General features: G+C 33.4%; 1 protein-coding gene across 6 annotated transcripts in view; it reads left to right on the forward strand.

Annotated features, from left to right (window-relative positions):
- Nucleotides 1-3,621, forward strand: part of LOC128211934 (multidrug resistance-associated protein 1-like) — an 81,999-nt gene extending 78,378 nt beyond the window's left edge. For all 6 annotated transcript variants that reach the window (XM_052917096.1, XM_052917104.1, XM_052917123.1 and 3 more), the window contains exon 29: nt 83-3,621. In XM_052917096.1, the coding sequence (XP_052773056.1) occupies nt 83-194 (112 nt within the window). In that variant the 3' untranslated portion in view covers nt 195-3,621. The remainder of the gene's footprint in view (nt 1-82) is intronic.
- Nucleotides 3,622-11,309: the final 7,688 nt, after the last annotated feature.

Consider the following 11,309-nt stretch of genomic DNA (forward strand, 5'->3'; position numbering starts at 1 on the left):
GTATTAACCTGATATTGCTTGTGGCTTAATCCTCCCATAAAGGTTCATACACTTGAGTAATAAAATACTGCTCCATTTCCAGGGTAATGGTGTTGGATCAAGGTCGTATCAAGGAGATGGATAGTCCACAGTCCTTGCTACAGAACTCTGACTCTATCTTCTATGGAATGGCTGCTGATGCTGGACTCGTGTAACTGGCTGTTGCGCTGTCTTTTACATGGAATTAGAGGGCCATGAAAATACTTGGTTTGGTGAAGGACATTGTTTTTAAAAAATATTATCTTGATTTAAAAAAGAATGAGTGTTTGTGAGGGTAAGGCAATATGGATAGACGTCAGCTGATACTGTTTCATGACACAATTTTTTGGAGGAGAAGAATTTCAAATTTTCAATATGTCAATTATGTTGTAATTTATAATTCATATATTGTTGCATCATGATTTCATTGAAGCATCATTTATGTTATCATATAAGAAAAAATATATTACTCACAGAAAGAAAGAAACACTCCCATTATTTACTGGCAAAGTTCAGTTCTTCATGTAGTTTGGCTTTTTGTAAATAATATTGTTTGTAAGGCGACTATAAATTAATTGCTAGATTTTCATCCACGTCTGCCCCCTCTTTTATCCACTGCCCCTTAAATTTTATTAACGCAAATAAAAAGTTTGAATTAGGGTCGTGTGTATTGTTTTGGGAACGGCATTTATTTGTACATCGGTGTTGAGGTAAAACATTCACATGTAAGAAAGGAGAGTTATTACGATTGTGTTCGTGGTTCGTCTACAGACACATGTACATGTATATGGTCCCTTATGCAATGAGAAAGAGCAATAACAAATATTCAATAGTGAAATAGTCATCTAAGAAAATAAACAAATAAAAGGTCACCCCCACCCCAATTAAAAAAAAATGGATGAAAATCTAGCAAATCATTTATATTGACCTATTAGTACAGAAAAGGTAAAAATACGGAATTCATATTTCTTAAAGCTGCACCCTCACAGATTTACCGTTTGGTAAAAATGGTATATCTGTGAGAGTGCAGCTTTAAAGAATGTAAGTCGATAAGACTGCCATAAGAGTGAGAATGAACTTAACATATGTAAATGTTTATTGAATATTTCTATGAAATATTCTTGGAGAATATTGCAGCTGATAGTTGTCCGGTGCTACATTTACACCCCGGTTCACATAAGGTTACAAAGTTCATGTGTCCTTTGTTGGATTTATGTTGTGTTGTTTTGATTGATTTTTTCATGAGCTTATATTTTTGTTAAAATCATATTCCATAGACTTTCACATGCACATGCTAAATATGGAGCCTGGTATTACTAATAAAATGTCTTCCGAGGATTACTTTCTTTAAAGGTATCAGGGAAAACATTTATTGATTCAGGCAAACTCCTAATACCCATTGTTGAGGCTGAACTTTCAATTGTATCTAAATCTGTATCTAGCACAGCATTGCTCAGCACTATAATATCATTTATGACAGCTATTAATCCCATTTTTATGAGAAGCAATCCACAGTCTTGTCTTCAGCTTTCCATTCAGGTGATTCAGGTGAAACATTCAGCATTTTGGTTCTTCATTTAAACGAGACTTTCACTACCTCATCATTTAGTTACAAAGGATTCATGTGAGATTAAAAAAAATGCTGAAAATCTCAAACCTAGATTTCTCATCCGTAAACTATACCAGTGGAGATGTAGATCTCGCACAGCTATGGTTCTTGCTTCTTGTTTTTGAAAAATGTATCCATTGCATGTTGATCAGGCATTTTGTCAGAAAAAGATAAACTTTAATTTCACTTTCTTACATGATTGTGTATATCATTATGTAACCAACAAGGTACAATGGACGTCACAGAATATTAAGTTATGACATTGTTTATAAATAAGTGATAGAATATGCTGAACAATGCTATTTTAATGGCACTGGAAAGCTTCAAATGAACTATTTATTATTCAAAGATTAAACAGAAAAAAAATTGGGGTAAAAAATTATGACTTCATTTTTAGAAAACATCTGAGAATTACTACTGTCAAACTAAAATTAAACCCGATTTGTATTTGTATGTAAAGGATTTGTCATGAGCTTGAAATAAATTGCAATTTTATTTAACGAGTTAAGGAAGTTTGTAAGTAAGCTTACTAATGTATTTCCTGGACAAGTGGAATATAATTGTGTATCATATAATGATGAGTGTCGGATTCTTTTTATCACATGCTTTTCAAGTACAAATAGCTAAAACGACCTACCTGTTTAACTGCTGTAGCAATGAGCCTAATACCACAAAGCAATATAAATATCTTCTGACCATTGGAAATAGCACAATGTTAAATAACACATGTGTAATACAGAAAAATATTTGATGGCTATAATAAACCAGAAATAATATATAATAGTTGATAAAATATTTTCATAAAAAACCAAGGCATATTATATAGTTTTTGCCAATTTTGTTTTTTTCTAACCACAAAAAGCTGAGATAAGATCAGATATCCGAACCAACGAGGAAGTTTAACATGAACAAAATTCAGAAAGTGTATGAGATCTACTCTCCATTTTGTACTGCAGTCCTTGTTATTATAAGTACACATTTGTGTTTTTACACAACTGCCTTGGTAATTTTTACAATGAATTCCACTTGAGAAGTCATGCATTTTTTGTTGAAATTTGGTTATCTGATATTGTGAAATCCATTCTTCTGATTGTAAATTCCTTTTCCATGCATTAACCAAGAGAATGCTTTGACACATTTTGCTTGGAGAACAGTTTTGGCCAGGAGAGATTGAACACAGTCTTCAAATCAAGGAATCATCAAACATGATAACAAAAAGCAATGTTGGCCTTTTGGCATTTAGTATCTAACTATTTGGCTTAGTATCGTAGTTATGATTTGCATGTCCAAGAGCTGCATTTTTTTCTGAATTGGGTTTCTTTTTAAGCATTTATTATTATTTTAGTATTTTTCTGAATTAAACAAAAAACCTGACATATTATGGATGTCATTTAGGTAATTTTGTTTGATTTTTGCTGAATTTGATTTGAAAATTGATACAAAATGCCGTCCTTGCTTCTGTCTCATTGACAATTAGATATTGGATTCCATTTATATATAATTAATTTTAAATATATATATGCAATATTTTTGTGACTTCATGACTTAAATAACACCAGTTAAAAAGTTTTACATGTTTCTGTTGCAGTAAAATTATTAAGTTTTAGTTTTAAATGGTATTATTTTTTTAAGACTTGCAAGTTCATTTCCATTTCTGACACAGCATGACATTGCATCAATCATGATATCTCTACAAGTCATATCATACGTGTAGGAATTTGTTTCTCGTTTATTTATGCTGCATATGGTTTGTTATGTTAAGACAATTCGTTAGATATTTTTTTATTTGCATGCATTTGGTTTTCATGTATGTCTCTTTTTTTTTAATTTATGACATCTACTGTAAGATTGTTTGTCTTCTTTAGTCGATAAATCCAATAACGTTTGTGGTTATTTTATCATGTTAAGACTTTTCTTTTCTATGATCATGCTTTTATTTCCATATGATGTCTGTATTGTTTGTGTTGTATTTGAATAAAAAGAGAAGATGTTGATTTGTTAATTTGTTAGGAATTGAATCCAAGGCTTTTGATACAGTTTATCCGAGTCCAGGGCTTCTGTTTAGACACAGTTTATCCGAGTCCAGGGCTTCTGTTTAGACACAGTTTATCCGAGTCCAGGGCTTCTGTTTAGACACAGTTTATCCGAGTCCAGGGCTTCTGTTTAGACACAGTTTATCCGAGTCCAAGGCTTCTGTTTAGACACAGTTTATCCGAGTCCAGGGCTTCTGTTTAGACACAGTTTATCCGAGTCCAGGGCTTCTGTTTAGACACAGTTTATCCGAGTCCAGGGCTTCTGTTTAGACACAGTTTATCCGAGTCCAGGGCTTCTGTTTAGACACAGTTTATCCGAGTCCAGGGCTTCTGTTTAGACACAGTTTATCCGAGTCCAGGGCTTCTGTTTAGACACAGTTTATCCGAGTCCAGGACCTCAGATTAGACACAGTTTATTTGAGTCCAAAGCCTATATTAAAACACAGTGTATCTGGGTCCAAGGCCTCTGTTTAGAAACAGTTTATCTGGGTCCAAGGCCTCTGTTTAGAAACAGTTTATCTGGGTTCAAGGCCTCTGTTAAACAGTTTATCTAAGTCCAGGGTCTAAGTTTAGACAAAGTTCATCCAGGGCCAGAGCCTCTGTTTAGACAAAGTTTATCCAAGTCCAAGGCCTCTGTTAAGACAAAGTTTATCTGAGTCCAAGGCCTCTGCCTAGACTGTTAATCCAAGTCCAAGAGCTCTGCCTAGACACAGTTTATCCAAGACCAAGGCCTCTGTTTAGACAAAGTTTATCTGAGTCCCAAGGCCTCTGTTTAGACACAGTTTATCTGAGTCCAAGGCCTCTGCTTAGACACAGTTTATCCAAGTCCAAGACCTCTGTTTATAAACAATATATCTGGGTCCAATGTCTCTGTTTCGACACAGGTTATCCAAGTCCAATGCCGCTGTTAAATATGGTTTATTCAGGTCAAATACCTGTTTAGACACAGTTTATCTGAGTCCAACCTCTGTTTATACACAGGTTATCCGAGTCCAATGCCTCTGTTTAGACACAGTTCATATAATACTGTTTAGTTTAAATAAATAATATACAAAACCATTTCAATGGGTACATGTATTTATACCCCCACAAACAAAGTTTGAGGGGGTATATGGGAGTGAGCTTGTCGGTCGGTCGGTCTGTCGGTTTTCATGGTTTCCGGACGATAACTCATGAAAGGCTAGACAGATTTGAAAATTTTTTGGTACACAGGTGTAACATCAGAAGATACAGGTCAAGTTCGATATTGGGGCTGGTGGGGCCAAGGTCAAGGTCACTGTTACAAAAAAATAGAAAAACGGTTTCCCGACGATAACTCATGGAGGCTAAACGGATTTGAACAATTTTTGGTACACAGGTGTAACATCAGAATATACAGATCAAGTTTGATATTGGGGCTGGTGGGGTCAAGGTCACTGTTAATAAAAATAGAAAAATGGTTTCCGGACGATAACTCATGGAAGTCTTGACAGCTTTGAACATTTTTTGGTACACAGGTGTAACATCAGAAGATACAGGTCAAGTTCGATAGATCCTTCAAAAACTAAATGAGCAAATATTTACCTTAAAAGTAATTGACACTTGGAAAGATGAACAAACAAAACAAATCCAGCATGCTTCATTTGAACCAGATGCCAGTGGAATACCAGCAGAACTTAAGTATGGCATATTTGCCACAGTAGTGCTTACTACAAATATTGACCTGTCAGATGGACTTGTTAATTCGGCTACAGGAACAGTCCCGGGATTTATTCCCAGGTGGATAAGGATGCATTCAAGCCCAAATATGTACTTGTAAAATTTGATGATGATCGTGTTGGAAGAAAAGCTCGTGAATGCTCTAGATGTCTTATTCCAGAAGAGATCAGCTAGTTTTTCTTGTCAGCAGTGTAACTTCTAAATTACTTAACAGATTTAAATAAAACAATACATGCATGATAAAAGAAGATGCAGTGTGCAGTAACCTTAGAGTTATGGCCTCTTTTCAAAGGAATGGTTTGCCATTCCTGTGTCCAGGCGGCATTTGGGGGTATATTCGTCACTCCTGTGACAGCTCTAGTTTTATTATATTGATTTTTTAAGCTGTAGAATATTTGTGGCTGCTCTTATATTAAAAACCTAAATCAAGTTAACGGTGTGAATAAGTTTTCAAGTTATCATAATTTGAACAAGATAGCTAAAATTAAAAATTGACATGGCTTTCCACTATTTGAAACTTTGTTATGGAATGCAAGTATTTTTTTCTTATGTGTCATTTAACACAAAAGCATTTGTAGTGTATACATGTCTTGCATTTCCATTGTTATTGATCTTAAAAATTAAGATACTTTTTCACTTAACATAGGAGTGCCACTTTGAAGCAATTTCTCTGGAATGTGCAATAATTGATTCTGTGTTAAAAAGTAATTAGAGGGGAGACTTAGGTGGTTGGATCACTGTAGTTTATGTAGCTGCCCAGGGGCTGTGTTCAATAAGCATCTTAGTGAATATTTTCAACTCCATGAGAATTTCGTAGTTTTTGACATTGATTACTTTAAATACCTTCTACTTTCAATCAGGTTTATTAATATGCATATAATATTAAGACCATTTCCTTGCTTATTTTCATATCTTTGGTGTACAAAGATTGTTCATTTTCTTAAAATTCAAATTGGAAAAAAGGTATTTTTTCACTAGGTTGAAAATTGTTACTAAGATGCTTATTGAATACGGCCCCTGGGCTACCACAACTAGGCTATGAAAATAAGGAAACATTGTTGTTGAACCATCTTGTTTCATTGTATTTATGATTTTGTGAGAAAATAAAATCATAAAACAGCTAACTGAATGTTTTACAGTCCCTATCATGCTTTTATCTGACTGCTGGATTCAGGAAGTAGTTTTGGTACGAATGCTCAGGTCATGGGTTCCTTCTTGGTCTGACCATGTAATACCAAAGACAATAATTGCTAGTACCCATGCATTCAGTATTAGAGGGTAGATCTTGGAAAAGGATGTACTCCGAACTGGTTAAACAAAAAAATGTTATCAACTGTATATCTACCTATCTGTGTTGATGTGGATATGTAGGTGTGGATTCATAGATGTAGATACATAGATGATGATACATAAGTATAGATGCATAGGTTTAGATACATATGTGTAGATACATAGATATAGATGCGGATATACAGATGTAGATACATAGATGTAGATGTGGATATATAGATGTAGATACATAGATGTGTATATGTAGATGTGGATATATAGATGTAGATGTGGATATGTAGATGTAGATATATAGATGTAGATGTGTATATATAGATGTAGATGTGGATATATAGATGTAGATGTGGATATGTAGATGTAGATGTGTATATATAGATGTAGATGTATAGATGCAGATGTAAATACATAGATGTAGATGTGGATATATAGATGTAGATGTGTATATATAGATGTAGATGTGTAGATGTAGATGTAGATACATAGATGTAGATGTGGATATATAGATGTAGATGTATAGATGTATAGATGTAGATGTAGATATATAGATGTAGATGTGTATATATAGATGTAGATGTATATATGTAGATACATAGATGTAGATGTGGATATGTAGATGTAGATATATAGATGTGGATATATAGATGTAGATATGGAAATAAAGATGTAGATGTGGAAATATAGATGTAGATGTGGATATATAGATGTAGATGTAGATATATAGATGTAAATGTACATGTATTGATGTAGATGTGTATATATAGATGTAGATATATAGATGTGTATATATAGATGTAGATATATAGATGTGGAAATATAGATGTAGATGTAGATAAATATATGTGGATATGTAGATGTGGATATATAGATGTAGATGTGGATATAAAGATGTAGATGTGGATATATAGATGTAGATGTAGATATATTGATGTAGATGTAGATATATAGATGTAAATGTACATGTATTGATGTAGATGTGTATATATAGATGTAGATATATAGATGTGTATATATAGATGTAGATATATAGATGTGTATATATAGATGTAGATATATAGATGTGTATATATAGATGTAGATATATAGATGTAGATGTGGATATATATATATAGATACAAAGATGTAGATACATAAATGTAGATGTAGATAAATATATATATAGATGTAGATATATAGATGTAGATACATAGATGTAGATATATAGATGTAGATATATGGATATAGATGTAGATACATAGATGTAGATATATAGATGTAGATACATAGATGTAGATATATAGATGTAGATATATGGATGTAGATGTGGATGTAGATGTAGATATGTAGATGTGGATACATATATGTAGATACAAATATGTAGATACAAAGATGTAGATACATAGATGTAGATATATAGATGTAGATGTCGATATATATATATATATGTAGATGTTGATATATATAGATGTAGATACATAGATGTATATATGTAAATGTAGATACATTGATGTAGATGAAGATACATTGATGTAGATGTGGATATATAGATGTAGATATATAGATGTAGATACATAGAGGTAGATTCATAAATGTAGATACATAGGTGTGGATACACAGATGAAGATAGGTAGGTGTAGTTGCTGTGTTATCTGTTGGAATAAATGTGCATTTTTTTTATCTTGATAAGTCTTATATTGCCATGATGAAATCTGTTTTCTGAGACAAGTCATTTAGTACCGGGCTGTGTTCGCGATTCTCATCTCACTTTTTCTGCATTTTTTATGGAAATATAAATCATTCAAAACAAAACTACTCACAAATCTTGACATGGCAACCCTCTATTTTCTAGATAGATAAGTTGTAGAATTAAATGCGAAGTAGAAATGTGAATGTCAGGAACATCGATGTCTTCAGAATATATGAAGGCTTGGACCTAATAAATACCTCCTAAACTGGTCTGTCTTAGATAGTCAATACTGTACACAAGATGTCTTAGCAAAATAATACATTATTTTGCAATGTTGTGGGCCATTTCAGACTCTTAACATACAAGATCCTATTCAGTCTATCCTTTAAATTCATTTTAATTTAGCACATATATCAATATAATTATGGCTTTATTCAAGTTTATGAGAGCCCCCTTTTCTATGAACAACATGATATGACAACCTATCATCAAAGATTTTCATGATCAGTTTTCCTATGAATACGCAAATACATGGAACAACTTAATAATAAACTTCCTTTCTTCATTTTAAATATTATTTTATTACATTATTACATTTCATAGTGCTTTTAAAGTATCTCTTAGGATTTCTTGGTAGCTATTAGCAGAACTGGATAAGAAGTATATTTGAAACTATCCTGGCTTTTGAATTTATAGTTATATACATAATAATGATCCCTGAATGTTACAGCCACAAATGGATTGGAACATGAAATTGGACAAGTCGTAGTTATTTTACTGGTCTGTATAAACTGGTACAATGTACATAAACATTCTTAATTATACTTGTTGTGAGTGGCTGATGTTGAGAGCAGTTAATTGACAGGATCAAACCCAAATAAGACATGTGTACGTAACGTACACATGTCTTATTTGGGTTTGATCCTGTCAATTAACGTAACGTTGGTGCTCTGATCTTTATATACGAAATACTGGTATGTGTTTTTGTTATACTGGTTAGAAAATTCTATTTTGATTTGATGTCATACAAACAATATTTTGTGTTCAAATGAATATATAAAATAGGAAAACTCTAAAAAAATGACCAATTTATCAGCAGTAGTCTAAGTGCACCAGCTGGCATCATATTTCTTCCTGGGAAGGCAGTATTGATTGTTATTTTTTTCAGTTATTTAGTGTTTAAATTATTTTTTAAATGTTTGAAAGAAACAAGGTCATATCAAAATTATTGCATCTATGTAATTTTATGTAATTTTTAACTTGTTGAGGTAATAAGACATAATTAATAAGCTCATAAAAATAGTTGTCACAAACGAATGATTTACTACTCAACAAAATGGCAATTATTTCACCACCATAATAATAAACTGAGCAACATGTTCAAATTTTAAGGAATATAGAAATATGTAAAATGTTTTTATTGCAAATATGAACATTTGTTGGGATTTGTTTAATTATTACATTTTTATAAGTTGGCGAATCATTGGTACAGTACACTGTCTTTACAGAGTATGTTTGGCACATGATTTATTCTAAAACAAGCATACATTACTAGGGCGGACTAGGAATTCTTGGTCTAGAAATTGTTAAAAATTTCTTGAGGGAGTATCCCCAAACCACCTTCCATAACTTTAAACTGAATAAATTTTGGTTCTGAGGGAGGAGCACAAGTCATAAAGGTTACACCCCCTAAGATACACCCCCACTAACATCGACTCATGGATCCGCCTCTGTTATTTACCAATCAAATTGCTTTCATGAGCCAACTAGCCTATCCATGTATTACATATGAATAATATTTCTATAGTTTTACACATTCGGCTTGAAAAGTTCATCAATTATTCAAAAATAACGTTAATTTCCTTACAAAACGATTCCCTTACCAGCATGGAAGAATTAAGTATCTCAATGGAATAACATAATAACATAAAATAGAACTTGAAGTATTTTAATCTGGTTTAAATTTGCCTAATATTTTATTCATGAAACAGAAACCTGCCAAACAAAACCCAGAAAATGTCACTCAATTATTCATTTTAAAATGTAACCGTGCAAAATGTGGTTGTCAATGATCATGCCAACAACATTGCATAGTGAATGGGTAACATTGCATAGTGAATGGGCAGCATTGCATAGTATATGGGCAGCATTGCATAGGTAACATTGGATAGTGAATGAGCAGCATTGGCTTGCATAGTGAATGGGCAGCATTGCATAGTGAATGGGTAGCATTGCATAGTGTATGGGTATCATTGCATAGTGAATGGGCAGCATTGCATTGTGAATGGGTAACATTGCATAGTGAATGGGGCATTGCATAGTGAATGGGTAGCATTGCATAGTGAATGGGTAGCATTGCATAGTGAATGGGCAGCATTGCATAGTGAATGGGTAGCATTGCATAGTGAATGGGTAGCATTGCATAGTGAATGGGTAACATTGCATAGTGAATGGGTAGCATTGCATAGTGAATGGGTAGCATTGCATAGTGAATGGGTAGCATTGCATAGTGAATGGGTAGCATTGCATAGTGAATGGGTAGCATTGCATAGTGAATGGGTAGCATTGCATAGTGAATGGGCAGCATTGCATAGTGAATGGGTAGCATTGCATAGTGAATGAGTAACATTGCATAGTGAATGGACATTATTGCATAGTGAATGGGCATTATTGCATAGTGATTGGGTAGAATTGCTTAGCGAATGGGAAGCATTGCATAGTGAATGGGAAGCTTTGCATAGTGAATTTGTAGCTTTGCATAGTGATTGGGCAGCATGGCATAGTGAATGGGTAGCTTTGCATAGTGAATGGGCAGCATGGCATAGTGAATTGGTAGCTTTGCATAGTGCATGGGAAGCTTTGCACAGTGAATTTGTAGCTTTGCATAGTGATTGGGCAGCATGGCATAGTGAATGGGTAGCATTGCATAGTGAATGGGCAGCATTGCATAGTGAATGGGAAGCATTGCATAGTGCATGGGAAGCTTTGCATAGTGAAT

Source organism: Mya arenaria, chromosome 2 (assembly GCF_026914265.1).
Source record: "Mya arenaria isolate MELC-2E11 chromosome 2, ASM2691426v1".
NCBI classification, from domain to species: domain Eukaryota; kingdom Metazoa; phylum Mollusca; class Bivalvia; order Myida; family Myidae; genus Mya; species Mya arenaria.